A 20,467-nucleotide genomic window follows, 5' to 3' on the forward strand; every position below is an offset into this window, starting at 1 on the left:
CTGTACCCATTTTACAGACAGCCAAGGACTACAAGTTAAATTTCTGGCCCAAGGCTAGGTAGCAAGTTTGTGGAAAATCCAGGGTCACAACCCAGACCTTCTGATTTCCCTAATGCAGCCTTCATTCCCTAGGGACACACATTACCATTTATAACACTATGCTTACTTTTTTCATGTTGCTTGTTATCTACCAAATGCTTGTCTGTCTCTTAAAATTTCATGCAATTCTCTTCTGACTCCTTGCATAACTTTTTATGGTATCTATCTGAACCTCAGAACATGAAGTCTTTGAGTTTCACTTATCTCAGTATAAATTACTATTGGTTTCACTTTTTAATAAATGTAACTTTTACAGAAATCAGGATGTTACCCTTGTTTTGCTTCTCCAAGCTTCAGTGAGCCACCTGTTCTTACTTTGTTTGCCTAGGTTTATTCTACCATTTGTCTCTCAAGTAAATAGAGGAGACTCCCAGTGATGAAAGCAAAGCAAAGTGAGATAGGAGACAAGAGGTAAGCAGAGAGCTGTTGCAGACTGTTTTAATGTCAGGACGTCTAACTTTAAAGAGTCATGTGTTTGATGTTGGAAAGTTTGAAGTCTAGGCACACATGATGGTACATCCCAATGGATTTTTCCTCCTCTTTCTGTTCTCCAGACCACCATCCTCAATTGGGGAAGGGATCAAGTAGGTGAAAAGGGAGGAAGACACCAGCTTCCGGTGTATCTATGACCTTCCAGATCACCATTGAGCTCCCTACACCCATTCCCACACACAACCTCAAACCATCTCTACTTTCCCTGTATTTCCTCCTTTAACTTTCCTACTATGGAGACACCTCATTTCTGCACTGTCTGTCCCTCCCTTCTCCTGCCCTCCATCTTTCCCAGCATCAGGGTCTTTTCCAGTGAGTCAGCTCTTCACATCAGGTGGCCAAAGGACTGGAACTTCAGCTTTAGCATCAGTCCTTCCAATGAATATTCAGGACTGATCTCCTTTAGGATGGACTGGTTGGATCTCCTTGCAGTCCAAGGGACTCTCAAGAGTCTTCTCCAGCACCACAGTTTGAAAGCATCTTCAGTGCTCAGCCTTCTTTATGGTCCAACATTCACACCCATATATGACTACTGAAAAGTCATAACTTCGACTATACGTTACCTTTGTCTCAGATTTTTAATATGCTGTCTAGCCTTGTCATAGCTTCCCTTCCAAGGAGCAAATATCTTTTTAATTTTGTGGCTGCAGCCACTGCAGTGATTTTGGAGCCCAAGAAAATAAAATCTGTCACTGCTTCCACTTTTCCCCCATCTATTTGCCATGAAGTGATGAGACCGGATGTCATGATCTTAGTTTTATGAATGCTGAGTTTTAAGCCAGCTCTCTTTCATTCTCATCAAGAGGCTCTTTAGCTCCTCTCCACTTTCTGTGAATAGATAATTTTACATTAAGGGGGAAAGAAGTTGGAAGTCGGAGAGAGGAGGCATAAGAATGTTCTTTTGGATCTATTTAGCCTTGTTGATGGTTAGAGCCCCCCACTCCCATCCCCATGGGTCCTGGCAACTTTTCTGGATATTTGGACAAATAGAGTTCTTTAGAGTGGCCCTCAGATTTCTCAGGAATTAAATGGGGACTGTCCTGAGGTGACTTATTTGAAGTGGCTGTTGGGTGTGATGAAATGTTCTAGTCTTCCCATCCATCTTCCTGAGAAAAGGACACATGCACACACACACACACATATATATATAGAAACATATACACATATTTGTTCCTAAAACTAAGATTGTACACAAAATACTTGTATGCAGATATCTACATTATCTATCTGGATATATATATATATATATATATATATATATATATACAGACAGAGAGAGGGATACTTTCCCACTGCTCATCAACTCAATCCCCACTTATGCCTCAACATTTGTTTGTGCTCTTCATTGTACAATTTTCAGAGATTATTTTATACTATATATATACATACATGTTCCAATTTTATACCTTTCACATATATTTCAGGCCATACTCATAAATAATACATCCACTATGTTGTTAAAGAATAAATATGAGAGTGGGATGTGTGTTATATTTATATTAATTATATGGATGTATGTTAATTAATTATATATATTAATTGCATGGATTAATTATATGGATCACTCATATAATTCCATTTTTATTCTCAGGTTGTTTCTTTACCACATGATTTTTAGGAATTAAAAACAGATTGACATAGTTGCTGAGTCATGTCCAACTCTTTGAGACCCCATGAACTGGGGCTTTGTCAGGCTCCTCCGTCCAGGGGATGCTCTGGGCAAGGATACTGGAGTGAGTTGCCTTGCCCTCCTCCAGGGGATCTTCCTGACCCAGGGATTGAAGTCACATCTCTTATGCCTCGTGCATTGGCAGGCAGGCTCTTTACTGTTAGTACCACCTGGGAAGCTCATACACTATTGATACCAGGTATAAAACAGATAACAAATGAGAACCTACTATATAGCACAGGGAACTCTACTCAGTGCTCTGTGGTGACCTAAATCAGGAGGAAATCCAAAAAAGAGGGGCTATACGTACACATGTAGCTGATTCACTTTCCTGTACTAACTACACAGGAGCTAATTATACAGAAACTAACACAGCATTGTAAAACAACTATATGCCAATAAAAGGAAAAGAGACAGATTGCTTCCTCCATTGCATTCTTTCTATAATGTGCTAACTGTCTGCATTTATATCCGCAAGATTCTGCCAAGAAACCTTGCCCTGCCCTTCATCGAGGTCTCCAAGAACCTGGGGCTCCCTCCTATCCTTGTTCACTCGGACTTGGTGCTGGCCAACTGGGCTACTAGGAACCCAGGAGGGTAAGACCTGGAGAGGGTGCTTGGGATCTGAACAAATGAGAACCGGGTAAGGGAGGGGTCTGTGATTTCTCTTGCTGCAGGAAAAGGCCAAACTTTGTCAGCTCTTTTGGATGAGCTCATATTTATTATCTGAGGTCTTCCCTTGTGGCTCAGATATTAAAGAATCTGCCTGCAATGTGGGAGACCCAGGTTCGATCCCTGGGTCCATAAGATCCCCTGGAGAAGGAAATGGCCACCCACTCCAGTATTCTAGCCTAGGAAATTCCATAAGCAGAGGAGCCTGGCAGGCTACAATCCATGTGGTCGCAAGGAGTCAGACATGACTGAGTGACTTGTTGTGCCAAAGAAGGGGTGAACTTAAACACAAGTCCAAAATCCACAGTTTGCAGAAGTTTCCTCTCCACCCACTCTGAACACGCTGGGACAAGCTGTTACAGAGATATAAAAGGAACAAGATAAATTGTCTGGATGGCCACAGGCTCAGTGTTTTGAGTCTGATACGTATATTGAGATTTGGCTCACTCTTTGTTACACCAAGACCTGTAGGGAAGAAGACTGCCCTTCTTCACATCTAGGCCCCTTGGCTAGTCTAATCATCAAACTGACATAAGACAGATGAACAGAGGGGGCTTCCCAGATGGTGCTGGCAGTAAAGAATCTGCCTGCCCATGCAGGAGATGTGAGAGATGCGAATTCAGTCCCCTGGGTAGGGAAGATCCCCTGGAGGAGGGCATGGCAACCCACTCCAGTAGTCTTGCCTGGAGAATCCCATGGACAGAGGAGCCTGGTCGGCTATGGTCCATAGGGTTACAAAAGAGAGACACACCTGCAGCGACTTAGCACTCATGTACGCACAGATGAACAGAGGAAAAACAAATTTAATTTGCACATGTTGGAACTCCATAAAAATATGAAGCTAAAGATGTGACTGAAGCAGGCAGCTTTTATACCTTCTAGACAAGGAAGCAGTACGTTTGTACAAACTTAACAAGACACTGGGGTTTAGGCTTGGGGTAGCTAATTAGGGGAGAGGCAGCAAAGTTTGTTTCTCCAAGCTCCACAGCCCTGAATCCCTGTCTCTGGTGATGAGACTATCTCTCTACCTCCTGGTACAGGGAGGATGCCCTTCACCTGGAAGATTTATTTCCTACTTTCAGGGGCACAAAGAGATCAGAGTGTCCTTTTGGTATCTGCTGTTTCTCAAGTACCTTTAATTCAAAATAATCCACCAAAGCGGTGTATTTGGGATGGTGTATTCTGCTGCCCTAAGGTCCATAGTCTAGTCACAGCCCCTGACATCCAAAGTGTGTACTGTGGGTGTGTGTCTGCATGTTCATTTGCTCACAAATGCCACATAACTTGTGTACACATGACCCTGGAAGACGTATCAAGTTTGCAAACTGATTTGTTCCTTTCTTTTCTTTTTCTTTTATCAATCACTGAAATTGGACTAGACCCCTGGAAATCAGGTAAGCTATCAGAAATCCTTCACTCACTTCAGTTCAGTTCAGTCACTCAGTTGTATCTGACTCTTTGAGACCCCATACTCACTTTAGGATTTTCACTAACTGTAAAAACTTACAACAAAATAAACACACAAAAAAGAAAGCACCCCATATTGCATGAATAATATATAAATTATAGAAATGCACACACACACACACACACAAAGGCTAGAAGAACATATGCCTCAAATCAACAGCCCCAAAGTTAACAATAGTTGTCTCTGCTATGTGTAAGTTAAGGAATTAATTTTCTTTGCAGTACAAACATTTTCCAGTTTGTACATTAAAAAAAAAAGTAAAAGGCAAGTAAAAGGCACTGCAAGAATAGCAAACAAACCAACCACTCCTCACCACCCCCCAAAACACCAAAGCTTTACCAGTTCTCTAATTCTCTGTGATTTTTTCAAGTCTAATGATCTAGTGGTAAAGAACCCACCTCCAGTGTAGTAATACAAGAGAAGTAAGAGACATAGGTTTGATCCCTGGGCCAGGAAGATACCCTGGAGGAGCGCATGGCAACCCACTCCATTACTCTTGCCTGGAGAATCCCACAGACAGAGGAGACTGGCAGGCTACAGTCCATGGGGTTGCACAGAGTCAGACACAACTGAACCGACTTAGCACACATGCATGCGAAATCTGAAAAAGATCTCTGGTCTCACCATAACTTCTATGAAAGGACAAAGGGCAGGTTGTGGCTGCTACAACCTGTAGCTGCTACAGCTACAGAATCCCTTTGAAATATTACAGAGACTGAAGCTTGAGGGACAAGTCTGGTTGAGATATTTGTAGACTCCTCTTTCACTAGAGAGCACAGTTAACCTCTAAGCTAACGTGCCTCTCTAATCAACAAACCTCAACGCAATAAGGGGTTCAGCATAAAAGCTTTAGCTCGGAAGATGGAGAGATGAAGGGTGAAGACCCCATTTTGCACAGAAATGTGACTCTGCTGAAGCTATGGGAGTCCCTGACTTAGTTTTCTTTTGTGTTTTTCATTTCTTCTTGTTTTTAAAATGTTAGAGGCAAAGGTGATTTATGGAATGAAGTTTGCATGCTTCATAGACTGGATCCAGCTCTGGGGTGTTTGAATCCATGTGATAACAGGTCATTTAAGAATGATCCTCTATTAATCTTCAGCCTTCACTACTATAATACAGAATTTGGTGGGGGATGGAGGTGGGGAGACTGATTAGAGAGAGTCCCAGCCTGAGTTATGAAACGGCTCTCAAGCAGGTCCAGTGACTAAGCAACTGGATGAACTTGGGGAAGTGAGTTTGCTTCTTTGGGCCATATTTTTCTGTCTAGAAAAGGGGAGTGGATTTAGCCATGGCCTGGGCCTTCCAGGTGGCTCAGATGGTAAAGAATCTGCCTGCAGTGTGGCAGAGTCAGGTTCAGTCCAGGGGTTGGGAAGGTCCCCTGGAGAAGGACACGGCAACCCAATCCAGTATTCCTGCCTGGGAAATCCCGCAGACAGTGGAGCCTGGCAGGCCCCAGTTCATGGAGTCCCAAAGATTCAGACATGACAGAGCAACTATCATTTTATGCTTCCTGGAGCTCTATAACTCTGTGTTCCTAACAGGAAGGGTGTGTGAAGAATCAGCCCTACTCATCCACTCATGCTTTAGTGGTTTCCTGAGGTGGAAGTTGTGGTCTGGGACCATCAAGGCTGTGCCAGACTTTGGCAGTTCAGCTCAGGTGAACTTGGGCTGGAGCAGATGGTGTCCCTTTCCTTCCTGAATGTCACTGAAGAGATGTTTGTCTTCAGTCATCTTGCAGAGATGAGAAGGTTGACTGCTGGTTCCGCCTTGGACTAGCAGTTACCTGACTCGAGGCCACTGCTGGGCCCTGCATACTCACTGGGCCCAAACCTCTCTAACCACGTGATCATCTCTCCCTCCCAAGGAACTTGGACACCATTTTCTCATTCCCTGGAGGAGAAAGCCTGCGTGGTTTTATACTGGTGACAGTTTTGGTGGAGAAAGCAGCCGTGCCTGGGATTAAGGTATCTTTCCACCCAAAACACTTTTTTTTTTTTTCCCTAAATGAGAAATCTGTCTGAGCTTTCCTTCCCACCCAGACTCTTTCCCTGCAGTAACTGAATCAATATAGACTCCTGTTTTGGTTAGTTAAGCAAAGAGATAGAAGTTCTAGCTCTCTTTCCTCAACTACCATAAAGCTTAGAATTATCCATTTGCCCATCAACAAACAAGCACTGTTCTAGGAAATGGGAGATCTGGGGGAATAAGAAAGACATTGCTCTGGCCTCCAACTGAGGCTCAGGATCCAGTGAGGGGAAGGTGGGCTGATTATAGGGTGTAACGAGAAAAAGAGTGCTGAGTTTCATGGAAAGACATCTAAAATCTAATTCAGACTCGACAGGTTGGGCAAAACTCCCCACGGGAAATGTCAGGTCTGAAAGTTAATCCCTGAGTAATGTAGACAGAGAGACAGAGATGGAGAGACAGAGGGTGATCTCTGGCAGGAAGAGACGCCATACAAAGGCTCTGAGTTCAAATGAAGCATCCTTGAGAACCAACGAAGACCCACTGCATAGCACAGGGAACTAAATACGTGTGTATGTGTGGTTGAATCCATTCACTGTCCACCTGAAACTATCACAACATTGTTAATTAGCTATACCTTCAATATAAAAGGAAACGTTAAAAAAAATTTAAAAAAAAAACTAGCTAAACTAAAAATGTATCATCCTTGAGGTCACCTAGCCCATTGGGGTTCTAAACTTGAATCCCTTTAAGGTTCAGGCAGGTCCCAGGAAGGTCAGGTGTCCACAGAGCATCCATGTCTTGCCTAGAGATGTTGGAGTTAGATTTCTGTCCTTCACCACCTTCCCTGATAAGCATATTTTGGGTGCCTTCCATGTCTAGAGTGGGGTGACCAGATTGAGCTACCATTATTACCGCTCCCTCCTTCACTGTGAAATTGTGGGGTCACTTTACTCCTCATCCATGTGTTTATTCTGTGTATTTATTATGGAAACAAAATAAAATACTGGTAAGGGGTTCAGACAAAGTGGAGGCTGCTAATGAAAGGGGCTCTGGAGATGAGGGGTCCACAGATTCTGATTTTCTGTAAGACAGAGTTGAGGAGTGAAGGTGTCCCAATTCAAGGCACAGAAGTAGGAAGGATGCTCATGTGTGATAGCTCCAGAAGAAGGAAGGAGAGAAATGAGGGAGGGAGGCCCCTGAGAGGGACAAGAAGGAGCAACCAGAGGAAAGATCCAGAAAGACCTAACCAGGTCCATCCAGCTGGTGACCAGAGAGACTGTCCTGTCAGGAGGATTTCATGGCCAATCCAGTGAGGAGCACACCCAGGGGAGCCCTGCCCCATGGTCCAGCAGGCAGAGGGCTGCTCTTCCTGGACTCCCCACCTCAGTGGACTGTAAGTGAATGTTCATGCACTGAGGGACTGAATCTTGTCTCCAGGCCCTGGTTCAGGCTGTGAATGCCATCTTGCAGCCCAGCCCAGATTCCTTGCTTCAAGCCCTGCAGCGACTGAGGGTCTCCATCCAGGACATCACCGGAGCTCTGGGACAAATGCACGGTACATGTTTCTGATGCCTGAGGGCTCTCCTGGTGGGGAAAAGGGCCTGAAGGCTGGGCAGCATCCAGGGATGGTGCTGCTGTGTTAGCCTGGTTTTAAGGTAACTGCTGTTCAGACTATTGGAAAATGACCTCTCGGTTGGCAGGGATATTTTCATGCTTTTGCCCTCCTTTTCATTTGCTTGCAATTAGGGTGAAATCCTATTTTCGGCACTCACGTTTCTGTGTGTTGAGGTCTCACGTGAAGCTTGGGAAGAGGGGAGGGGCACACATATGACTTATGCCTGCTTTATCCAGCAATGACCCTGGTCCCAGAGAACATGACTGATCTTGGCTTCTTCAGTTCTCCTTTTCTTTGGCCAGCGAAGGGATAGTTTATCCTAGGAGTGGCCACTTGAAGGTCATACCGTTCACCAACTGGTTAAATATTATTCTGGTGATCACATCACTTGGCAATTTCTGGGCAGCTATTCAACTTTCTCTCTCAGGAGAAACTCCAAAATTGAAATGGAAGAGGATGTGATATTTTTTAATAAAGGAAAAGCAGCTGAGCACCTGTTACTTCTGCAAAACAAAATAGATTCTAGTAAAAGAGAGTGTTTATAGGAAATGGAGCAGGAGGGAGGGAGCTGGAAACTGGATGGAGCTCAGTTTTATCCATTCATTAAAAGGATAGATTGTCCTCGCAGACTCTGCGTAATTCATCTGATTACATACTCTTTCTATTCAAAGGTCTCTTTTTACATGTCAGAGTCACATCTCCCCATTTCCCTGATTTTTAATTTCATTTTTTTAAGTAGAAAAAAGAAATTTTATTTATTTGTTATTATTTTTTTACTTTACAATATTGTATTGGTTTTGCCATTTTAATTTTAAAGCCCTCCCAATCACATCAGTAGGTCTCTTGCCAAACCAGCTCTCCCAGCTCAGTGAGATGGATTTTAGTTTTGCCAAGGTGCCCTGAGTGTGTTACTCAGGATGTGAGGACCACTAGAGAAACGTTGCAGGTGTCCAGATCATACGAATGAGCAGAAGTGAGTGGTTCGGAAGGTCATAGGAGGCTCTCCACCCTGTCATGGGTATGTCCCAGCAAGGTAGCCTTAGCCCTGTCTGGCTCTCTAACATTTCCCTAGTTCTCATTCTCAAAGTCACTTCTACAGCCTGGGCCAACCTTTAGCTTTCTTCCTCCTACTCTACAGGAGGTCTGATGGCCTGAGAAGGTGATGGGATGATTTCTTTTGTGTCACCCCAAGGCAAATTTGCCCACACAGACATCTTATACAGGTGTCTATTATAAAAAGTGACTACTAGGCACTCCAGTGAGAGACATGGTCTCCACCTGCAACTTTCAAAAGTAACCCCGACAGCACCTTCCACTCTCTACGCTCCTTAACCATGTGGCCTGAATTCTCCTTTCATCAAAGGGTGAAGCCTGTGTGATGTACGTGGGCTTGTGACATGCCTGTGACCAGTAGAACTCAGCAGAAGTGACACAGCATGACTTCCCAGGCAGGGTGAGAAAACGTGATCCAGCTGCCAAGGTGTGCACTGAGTCATGACGAGAAAAGTCCACTGGGGTCACCAGGGCATCAGAGAGGATGTCAGACCATGCAGAGAGGCCAAGGGTAGGTGCCCCATTTGGCACTTGGCACAGGGGTGAATAAGCCCCTGGGAGAGTCTTAAGTTCCCACTGCCCAGGCACCTTCAGTTCCGTCTCCTCAGCTGAGGACCCAAGCACTGGGAATCAGATAGCCATCTCTGCTGAGTCTGGCCCTGATTCCTGCCCTGCAAGGCTGTGCTCACAATACAATGGTTATACTATGCCACTGAGTCTGAGTAGTTTGTTACTTTGCCAGAAGCCAGTGTGAGGAATCCTGCCCATGACAAGGTCATGAGGAAGGAAGCTGACATACGCAAGGCGTGCTCAGACTTCAGGGGCCCCTCTGGAAATTCCTAAGCATGTACCCCAACAAAATTCTGCCAGTTTTTGTGCTCTGCTTTTCCACTTTTCTGACATTCTCTGGAAAAAGTCAATTCAGGGCTTTAGTCTTCTGCATTTGAAAGAGTGTTTCGATCCAAAAGCCCCTCTGATGGCTTTCTAGCCTGCCTGCAGGACTCGCACAGCTGCGCATGTGATTGTTTGAGGCCTCCTGACCGCAAGAGGCACAGGAAGCTTAAAACTTCCTAGGAATGTAGGGGCTTCCGAGGAGTCAAAATCCTTAGAATAGGACTGATTAAAGGTTTCATTTGTTGAGCCAATACTTGCTGCCAAATTTTCATATCCTTTATTTTTAGATATAGTTGGTATATAGAAAAACAAGTAGTAGACCTGGTATTAGCAACATTAGATCTTTGAGTTAAGTACCTTCTTTGTTATAACCCACTGCACCTTTGTTCTATAGAGATATAACTTTAACGCTTTAAGGAGATGCAGATTAAAGAAAAACACTTCAGGGGAAACGAAATTAACATTCATTAAGGAAGAGAGCCAAAAAGTGTTAACAAGCCTCCTGGCCAGAAGATAATGTAAATCACCTGAGACCTTTTGTATACAAAAAGATATACAGAAAGTGTCTGGGCTTCAAACGCTACATAATTTTGTGTTACCCATTGATCTCCATGTGTTATCAAAAGTATAAAAGGCCTTCTGAACAATAAAGGATTGGACCAGTTTCTCGGACTAGTTTCTCGGCCTGGTTTCTTGGGAATCTTGCTCCCCCCGTGTCTCTCTCTCTCTCTCTCTCTCTCTCTCTCCTTTTCCCTCCCTCTGCTCTTTACTTTAATTTCAGGCTGAATTTCCATCTGGGGCTCAGAGGCTCGCCAGGTCTACTTACTTGCCCTGGCTGTTAAGACTTGCACGAAAGGGAGCCTAAGGCGAGGCACCCTTAGATATTCAAGCGAGCGCAGGTGGCCCAATGTAGATGGTGCAAATTCCTTGTCTGGAATTTTATTGGTCTTCCGCGTAACCCAAGCTATTCAGCCCTCTCCCTCCACTTAGTTCTCCTACTACACTATTTCTTCCTAATCTAATCTTATATTTCTTATATCAATCAGTAAATAAGTTTTTCTCACGCCAACACCGTCCACCCTTCGAATTCCCTAGATCCACCGGGGCTGGACCCCGGCAGTTACTTAACCATGGTAACCAGAAAGGTGACATTATAAAAATGAGAGATAATAGAAAGTTCAAGGTGTAAGGAGTCACATGAAATGTTTTAGCCATTGGTTGAATTTCTTTGGTAGCTGAATTTCGTCTGCCTGATAAATAGAGCTCAGCTTCACTGCTTTCCTCCTCCAGATGGAGCTTTCCACGATTCCTTCTTTCTGAGTTCAGCTTTAGCATGAACTGTTTCTTCCTTTTCCCCACAAAGTCCTCCTTTCCAGGAATTTTCTGGTCTGGAGTCATGCCTGAAGGAGTGCCCAAGGCAAGGGAGGAGGCAGGCCCAAGGTAGAGCCTCTTGCTCTCGGGCTGCAGTTGACAAATGAGAACCACCCTGCAGTGACCTTTGTCCAGCTCACACAGGATTTCCACTTCACAGTTTTACCCAGTTCTCACTGCTGACTGGAAATCAAACCCAGACAATCCTTTTTCCATAGCCTGACTCCCTCCAAAACAGAAGTCCATTACCACGTCACACATGTGGACCTTCACACTGCGCACCTGGGACCTGGGTTCAGCACTCTTGTTTTGGTGGTAAACAAGCAAATCAACCATGTCAGAGTTTTGGGCTCCATTCAAAGGCTAAACTGTGCTCTGATTTCCAGGCATCCAAAATATGAGTAAGCCTGGATTTCAAGCCTGTGTGGTTATTAATGGCCCTTGTTCTCTGAGTTTATTTTCTCAGAAAAGCTGAGGGATAATTATTCTCTCTGGAAAGCCATGGAAACTATTGCCTTGTATTTTCTTCTGATGTAACGCCATTTCTGGCTTACTCTTTGTCAGCTACAAATTGGCACTTACCAAGAGCATTGCCAAAGAGTGAACAACAAAGGCATTTGCCATCTGCCTCTACAGACATTGAACCCCATGCTGCTACAGCTGCTGACCTTCAACAACCCCAAAGGGAGTTCAGGGTGAAGCGAGGCACTCTGTGCTCCAGGGAATCTGGTGGGACAGGTCTTTAGATAGTTAGGTGTTTTTAGGAACAAATTTTATGATCTAAATCCTTGTATCTCCTCATATCTAGAGAAGCACTAAATCCCTTCATGATGACATCAGATCCTCATGACTAACAAAAGCCTTTTGTAAAATGGGTGCTTCATGGCATTGAACTCCCCCTTCACTGAAACCTTATATATTGACTTTCCCCCACTGCCGCTTTGGAGCATTCCTCAGGTATCTGAGGTACTGCCCCCCTGGCTTCAGTCCTCATTTTGACCTAAATAAAACTTAACTCACAACTCTCTAGTTGTACATTTTTTTTTTTTTTTTTTTTTAGTCGACATCTTAGTAGCTGTAGGGATTGTTCTTTTATTAGTAATGAGGGGTCAAAATGTTTGCTTCTGACAGTTTGGTAAGTGTGAATGCCCTTCACATTACTGATTACTTCTGATTACTTCACTTAGTTTTGTCTAAGACATTTTCCTTCTTAACTTCTGAACTTATTTTTTAAATTTTTATACTTTAAAAATTTACTTAATTTTTAAATTAGAGGATAATTGCTTTAGAGAGTGTTATGTTGGTTTCTGCTGTACAACACCACCAATCACTCATAATTATTTATATATAGATATGGGCTTCCCCGGTGGCTTAGCCATAGAGAATCCACCTGCAAGGCAGGAGATGTGGGTTCAAACCCTGGGTCAGAAAGATTCCCTGGAGGAGGAAATGGTAGGCCACTCCAGTATTCTTGCCTGGAAAATCCCACAGCTATAGTCCATGGGGTTGCAAAAGAGTCAGGCACGACTTAGCGACTAAACAACGGTGTGTATGCATGCTAAGCTGCTTCAGTCGTATCTGACTCTCTGCAACCCTATGGACTGTAGCCCACCAGGTTCCACTGTCCATGGGATTCTCCAGGCAAAATACTGGAGTGAGTCGCCATGCCCTCCTCCAGGGGATCTTCCCAACCCAGGGACTGAACCAGTGTCTCTCATGTCTCCTGCATTAGCAGGTGGGATCTTTATCACTTGGGCTTCCCTGATAGATCAGTTAGTAAAGAATTCATCTGCAATGCAGGAGATCTGGGTTCGATCCCTGGCTTGGGAAGATCCCCTGGAAAAGTGAACGGCTACCCACTCTTGTATTCTGGCCTAGAGAATTCCATGGACTGTATAGTGCATGGGGTCACAAAGAGTCGGACACTGAGCGACTTTCACTATCACTGACATCACATGTTCTTTCACTTACCACTAGTGCCACCTGGGAGGAGATGGCAATGGCACCCCACTCCAGTACTCTTGCCTGGAGAATCCTATGGACAGAGGAGCCTGGTGGGCTGCAGTCCATGGGGTCACTAAGAGTCGGACACGACTGAGCGACTTCACTTTCACTTTTCACTTTCATGCATTGGAGAAGGAAATGGCAACCCACTCCAGTGTTCTTGCCTGGAGAATCCCAGGGATAGGGGAGCCTGGTGGTCTGCTGTCTATGGGGTCGCACAGAGTCGGACACGACTGAAGCAACTTAGCAGCAGCGCCACCTGGGAAGCCCCAACAGCAGCCACGTATGTAGAGCCTCTCTCTCTTGAGCGTCCCTCTCCCCACCCATCCTAGTCCTCTAGGTCATCAGCTTGGGAACTTACTTTGTCTAAATCCAGTTGGAAGAGAATGAACACTGTCAATATTCTCTTCAAATAGCATACAATTATATGACCAAGGGACCAAGTTCACATTTCTAAAGGTGTTTTCGCTTATGGACTAGTGACACGCAGTAATCTGAATAAACCCAAATTATCTGAGCCATCATCTATTCCCTTAAATCTAATTTCATCCCGTGAGTGCAGCACATCTGAAGGCAAGCACACACACATATACACAGGGTATTGAACAGTTTTACAAATCTTCACAGAAGATTTTTTAGGGCTGTAAGCAGAAACATGCATTGCACATCATACATCGAAGACACCTAAAAATCTACAGTGATCATTACTGTTTTATACGGTGAAGGCTCACTCAGACTTGCTTATATATATATACATACACGCATATATTTTAAATTTAAAAAAAAATTTTTTGGTTGCCCTGTATGTGGAATCTCGGTTTCCCAACCAGGGACTGAACCCAAGGCCTCTGCACTGGAAGTGCAGAGCCTTAAACACTGGACTGTATATATATAACTCTTGCTCCTCACTCTTATGTATACATTTATTTTTTTGCCTGTAGGATTTCCTCTAGTGAGAGTCTCTGTTGCTGGGAAACTCATCTTAAAAAATGCCTTATTTTTCCTTTTATTTATTTATATTTTATTATTTTTATGTTTATTTATATCTTTCATTTTTGCTAGTGACTATATTCTTAGGTTCTGAGTAGATCAGTACTTGTTTCCATTGTTGCTTCTGAGAAGTCTGTCTCCTGTCTTCTTCCCTGTCTTGTCGTTGAGCCACTCAGTCACATCCAACTGTTTTTGCGACCCCATAGACTGCAGCCCGCCAGGCTCCTCTGTCCATGGACTTCTCCAGGCAAGAGTACTGGAGCGGGTTGCTATTTCCTCCTCAGGGGATCTTCCTGACCCAGGGATCGAACCCGTGTCTTCTGCTTGCCAGGCAGATTCTTTTCTACTGAGCCACCAGGGAAGCACTTCTCCCTGTCTACTTGTCTTCTTTTGCCTGCCTATTTTCTGTGTTGTTCAGACTATTACCCCTTGACAATGTTATGCTTCTTTACTTGTTATGATTCATTACCCTAGAAAATCCTCAGCCATGAAACCCTCACAAACTGCCCACCTCACTCCCTTTCTGCTCCTACTGGAATTTTTTCCTTTCTTTAAATATATCTAAAGAATTTTTACAATGTTGTATTGTCGCTCAGTCATGTCCAGCTCTTTGTGACCCGTGGACTGTAGCCTACCAAGCTCCTCTGTCCATGGGATTCTCCAGGCAAGAATACTGGAGTGGGTTGCCATTTCCTTCTCCAGTTTCTGCCCCACAACAATGCAAATCAGCTACAATTATATTAACACATACATCCCCTCCCTCCCTCCTTAACCTCCCCCACCACCCATCGCACCTCTTCAGGTCATTACAGAGCACCAGACTGGGCTTCCATAGTAAGCCCGGTGCTACACAGTAACTTCCTGTCAGCCATCTTACAGCGAATAGTGTATCTCTGTTGATGCTGCTTTCTCAATTGTCCCACTCCCTCCCTCCCTGTGTCCACAACTCTACTCTCTACATCTACTTCCTACCAGAACTTTAATTCTGGGTGTTAGACCATTTCTCTTTGCCTTCCATTTTCCTAAAATCTTGCTGCTGTTTTCCCTCTCTTTCTTTCTCTGGGCTGCACTTTGGATTACTTGGACTTCCCTGGTGGCTCAGACGGTAAAGCGTCTGTCTACAATGCGGGAGACCTGGGTTCGATCCCCGGGTCGGGAAGATCCGCTAGAGAAGGAAATGGCAATCCACTCCAGAGCTATTGCCTGGAAAATCCCATGGACAGAGGAGCCTGGTAGGTTACAGTCCATGGGGTCGCAAAGAGTCGGACACGACTGAGCGACTTCACTTCTACCGATCTAATTAAATCCTTTATTCTTCAAACTGCTTCTGACCTACTAGTAAAGACACACCCTGAGTAGGTTACCTGATTTTTCATTTCCAGAAGCTGTTATTGTTTTCAACTCTTTTCTTTTTGTAATTTTCTGTTTCCTATAAATGTTTTCAAGCTTGCTTAAATGTGGGTAAGTGTGGTTCTTTATAATCAGTAGGTGTGATAAGTGTGACAGTTTTAATATTTGGCACTTATTTCTGTTTCATTTCTGATTTCTCACGGTGGTTGTCATGTCTCTTTTTTTCTGTGCTTGACCTGTTTTGCTTTGTTTTTCCACTTTATAATGTTCACTGTTCTTGAAATATCATTTGTAGGCAGGCTCTGGACTAGGATAGAGAAATATTTGTATTTGGTTCTTTCTGACTCTTGGGAACACTACAATTCTGGATCATCATCTTAAATAAACTTGAGCAAGTAAAGACCCATGTGTCAATCTGACAGTTGAACCTGGGCTAAAAATGGGCAAAAGCAATGGTCCCAACTTCTCAGGAACAGATTTTTCATTTTTCTAAGTCCTGTTTTGCTTGGTGCCAAAGTTAGCTCTAATGCTTTCTCCTGTGGCAAGCAGGGGTGAATTGAGGGCCTGACTCATACAGAAGTTGAGGGTATAGCATCTGGGACTCCCTGGATAAGATGAGAAGAGTGTGGAGTAAAATTCCTCACCAAGGCTGGAACCTGGGCTCCTATCATAGCCACTAAACCAGAGCCCTGGTGAACCTGAATTGACAAATGCTTTCACGGAAAAATGTCTCTCCATTCCGGTTTTCTGCATCCTTGAGTTTCTACTTTCTTTGCATTTTGGCTTAGTGGCTCCTTGCTGTCTTTTTGGCTCTTCAATTGTCTTTCGGATCCTTTCATATTTATCCAGCTTTTTCTGTTTGTTTGTTTTCAGTGGAAGGATAAGTCCAAGTAAAACAGCCTTCTGTTACCACAAAGGGAAGTCTCCTTCAGGAGGACTGTTTGCATCGCTTCTTCCCTTGTGTTTCTGCCGTCACTCTCTCTGCACCTGGCTGCCATCGTTGCTTGCCAGGACTCCTGCAGTAGCCTTCTGCATCCTGTCTCTCAACTGCCTTTTTCCTAGTCTAATCCACACTCTGTACAGAAGCCTGCATCTATGTTTAGGAGTGCAAATCAGATTGTGTCACTTTCGTTCTGAAAACTCTTCAGCTTCTCTCCGAGTACAGTCCAGTATGGCAGCCTGTAGCCGCCTGTGGCCACTGAACACTTGCTATATGGCCGGTGTTAAATTTTTAGCTGCATTTAATTTTAATTAATTGAAATTGAAATTAAAAAAAAAAAACTGAATCAGTATAAAATACTTTTCTGTTAGATACAGCTTTAATGTTAGAAAGATTCACTTTCACTTAATTGTTGAAAATTCAGCATCCAAATTAGAATACACTCTAAGTATAAAATAAATTTTAAGTCTATAAGAATGTACACAGAATCTCAAATAATTATTTTTAGAAACCTCATTAATAATTTTTTGTTGGACACATTTGAAATGATAATATTAACTAAAACATGGCATTGGTATTAATTTTTTCCTTTTTTTTTTTTAACCTTTCGAAATATCTCTAGTAGGAAATTTAAAACTACATGTGTCCATCAGGCTTCCCAGGTGGTTCAGTGGTAAAGATTCCACCTGCCAATGCAGGAGATGTGAGTTCGATCCCTGTGGGAATTGCACACACACAAAAAGATACAGTTCGGATGGATAGTTCAGTTACGCATCTGCAGTGCTTTGCTTTAGATGTCTGTAACAGGTGCTTTCTTTTCTAAGTTGTTTCAGGCCTGTCTGACTCTCTGCAACCCGGTGGACTGTAGCCCACCAGGCTCCTCTGTCCATGGGATTCTCCAAGCAAGAATACTGGAGTGAATTATCATGTCCTCCTCCAGGGGATCTTCCTGACCCTGGGATTGAACCCACGTCTCTTGCATTGACAGGCGAGTTCTTTACCACCAGTGCCACCTGGGAAGCCCCCTACTGACCTGTGTGGGACCATCATGAGCATTAATAATGTCATGTGAAAATGCTGCAGTGATTCTGGTTCTGTAGTTTTAGTACTGACCCAAAGCAAGGATTTGCTGTATTTTGTTTTGTTTAAAGGCCCCTTCTCAGTATAAAACCTAAATCCTTTGCCTCTGAAACATTGAAATAGCAAGTTCCCTTTGGTTTTCCAAGCAAAACAAAAATATGATAAAATTTTCACACAATGAGCATGAACTAATCAAGAACAGACATTGTATTTCTCTTCAGATTCACTTAAATGCAAAAGAACAAGATACTCAACCCAAATGGTTTGTGTTTTTCAGAAGGACAGCAAGGGAAGCTTTGAAAGATATCACCCCCACTTACTAAACACACCTGAGCTTGGCCATCGGGCAGAAGCTGCAGTCCAGGGGTCATTTCTCTGCTTTTCTAGGAAGACATAGGGAAGGTCATGGGGGAGGCTTAACTCAGCTGTGTCCTTGGGTCGTCTGTGCTCCCTGTAGGATAATGTCACTGGCTTTCAGGAACTGCCCTTCTTCGTGTAAGCATACACACATATGATCCAGAAGTAAGACTATTTACATGGCTTTCATCCCTCACCAGTCCCGTGTGAATAGATGGTCTCTATCTGGTGTAGAGAGAAATACTGTCCATCAGCCTTGGTAGGGATTCTAAGGCTTTTCCACATTAACGATGAATACACCTGCTCCAGTCTTCTTGCTCCCTCTTGTGGCAGAATTCCTTTAGCATTGTGCCTGCCTTCTTTCGATCTCCCAAAGCCAGGCTTGGAGCTGATATTCTTCTTTAGGTTCCCTTTGTGTGTGTATGTCCCTTCAGTTGCTCAGTTGTGTCTGACACTCTGCAGTCCCATGGACTGTAGCCTGCCAGGCTCCTCTGTCCATGGGATCATCTCCTGCATTGACAGGTGGATTTTTTACCACTAACATCACCTGGGAAGCCCCTTAGCTAAATGGTGGAGTGCGTTTGCTCTCTCCCAACGCCACAGAGTCCCACTCCACCTGCTCACTACCTGGGCCCACACTTGCCACCCTCAGGAGTGTTGCCAAGAAGGTCTCTCTTGGTGCTGAGCTGAGCTACTCTTGGAAAGGGATGATGTGGGTAAAGTGAAATATTCTCCTTATCCTCTTCAAGCATCCAATCTTAGCATTTTGGCTCCTCTGGTGCTCTAGAACCTCCAAGGACTCCTGGGCTTGTGCAAAGGCTGTTTTGTCCATGGTACTGTGTGTGCTCAGTTGCTTCAGTCATGTCTGACTTTTTTGACCCCGTGGACTGTAGCCCACTAGGCTCCTCTGTCCGTGGGATTCTCCAGGCAAGAATACTGGAGTGGGTTGCAATTTTCTTCTCCAGGGAATCTTCCTTACCCAGGGATCAAACCTGGGTCTCCTGCATTGCAGTGGGATCCTTCACCCACCGAGCCACCTGGGAAGCCCATCTTATCCATGGGTGACTGTCTAAATCAACATTCTTTGTGGGGAAGAGAGAAGAAAACTCTTATTCGGCCATAAGCATGGCATCACTTGCATTTCCCTGATTTATAATGAGTTAACTCGCTGTGTATCTGGGGTGAAGGGACGGGGGGGGGGGTGGAGGGCTGTGCTCGTGTGTGTTCACCACGCATGTTCCTGTTTTGTGAAGTGCATGGCTTTCCTTAGTTTTGGAAATGTCTTTTTATCTTTTACTCATTGCCTTTAGTCAGCTTTTTGGTACATTCTGGAGGGTGATTTTTGTTAGCTACATGTTGCAAATGTTTTGGATTTTCTTATTCTGCCTTTTGAAAGCAGAAGTTCTTAATTTAAACATAGCCAGAGTATTGGCCCTTTCTTTTACAACAGTCTATTTTTAGGAAGTCTTAGGTAAGATATAATTTCATAATCAGAGGTCATAAATATATTTTTCTATGTTTTATTCTGAAATTTTTTATCTTTCACCCTCAGCCCTTAATACACGTTTAATGATTATCTCTATAGAGTATGACCTAGGATATACATTCAATTTCCCTTCTGTGAATCATCACGAATCTTCAATATTAGCATCGTCTTACACCAGATTTTCTTAAACAATTGGATCTCTTTCCAGGCTCCCTATTCTGTTTCATTGTTTCTTTGTGTTTTCCTATACCAAAACCATCTGTCGTAAGAGAACTGTAGCTTCACAGTATTTCTCATTTTCAGGGAAAGAACTGCCCCCCCCACCCCCCCACACGCACACACCTTTGCTCTTCTTCTCCAGGGATGCTTGTCTTATCTTTGACCCTTTGCCTTTCATATAAACATAGAATCAGCTTGTCAGATCCCAATTAAAAAAAAAAATCTGTTAAGGACTTTGCTCAAATTGCAGTAAATCTATATTCTATAATTTGGAGAAAAATTACATGATTTTGATGTTCTCTCTGGTCCTTCTGATCAGGGCAAGTGGAGAGATGGAGACTGAACACATGATGTCAGCAGTCCCAACCATTTTGGCATCAGGAACTGGTTCATGGAAGACAATTTTTACACAGGCCAGGGAGATGCTAGCAATGCGGAGTGGCCATAAATACAGGTGAAGCTTCACTGGGTCATCTGCCACTTACCTCCTACTATGGAGCCCAGTTCCTAACAGGCCACCCACCTGCACCTGTGGCCCAGGGGTTGGGGACCCCCACATTAATGTGCTCCCCATTCATATCTTTATATTGTTGGGTATTCCTCTATTGTCCAGGGCCTAAAATTTACTCAGAGAACTCTTCTTTAGATACATTTATTCTTCTAGATGAATTGAAGTACAGCTAGCTTTTCTTTCTCTCATGCTACTTGAAGGAAAATTTTATTAGACAGCTTGCTTCAGA

The 20,467-nt window shown here is 43.8% G+C and overlaps 1 protein-coding gene across 5 annotated transcripts in view; it reads left to right on the top strand.

Annotated features, from left to right (window-relative positions):
• Positions 1-20,467, top strand: part of IDO2 (indoleamine 2,3-dioxygenase 2) — a 67,594-nt gene that overhangs the window by 32,146 nt on the left and 14,981 nt on the right. For 3 of the 5 annotated variants that reach the window (XM_012105992.4, XM_042241255.1, XM_042241257.1), the window contains 4 exons: positions 2,739-2,857; positions 4,312-4,326; positions 6,265-6,364; positions 7,806-7,923. In XM_012105992.4, the coding sequence (XP_011961382.3) occupies positions 2,739-2,857; positions 4,312-4,326; positions 6,265-6,364; positions 7,806-7,923 (352 nt within the window). Of the gene's footprint in view, positions 1-427; positions 511-2,738; positions 2,904-4,311; positions 4,327-6,264; positions 6,365-7,805; positions 7,924-20,467 lie in introns of those variants that run through there. The other 2 variants (XM_042241259.2, XM_042241258.2) reach the window with 2 other exon arrangements.

Source organism: Ovis aries, chromosome 26, assembly GCF_016772045.2.
Source record: "Ovis aries strain OAR_USU_Benz2616 breed Rambouillet chromosome 26, ARS-UI_Ramb_v3.0, whole genome shotgun sequence".
Classification (NCBI taxonomy): domain Eukaryota; kingdom Metazoa; phylum Chordata; class Mammalia; order Artiodactyla; family Bovidae; genus Ovis; species Ovis aries.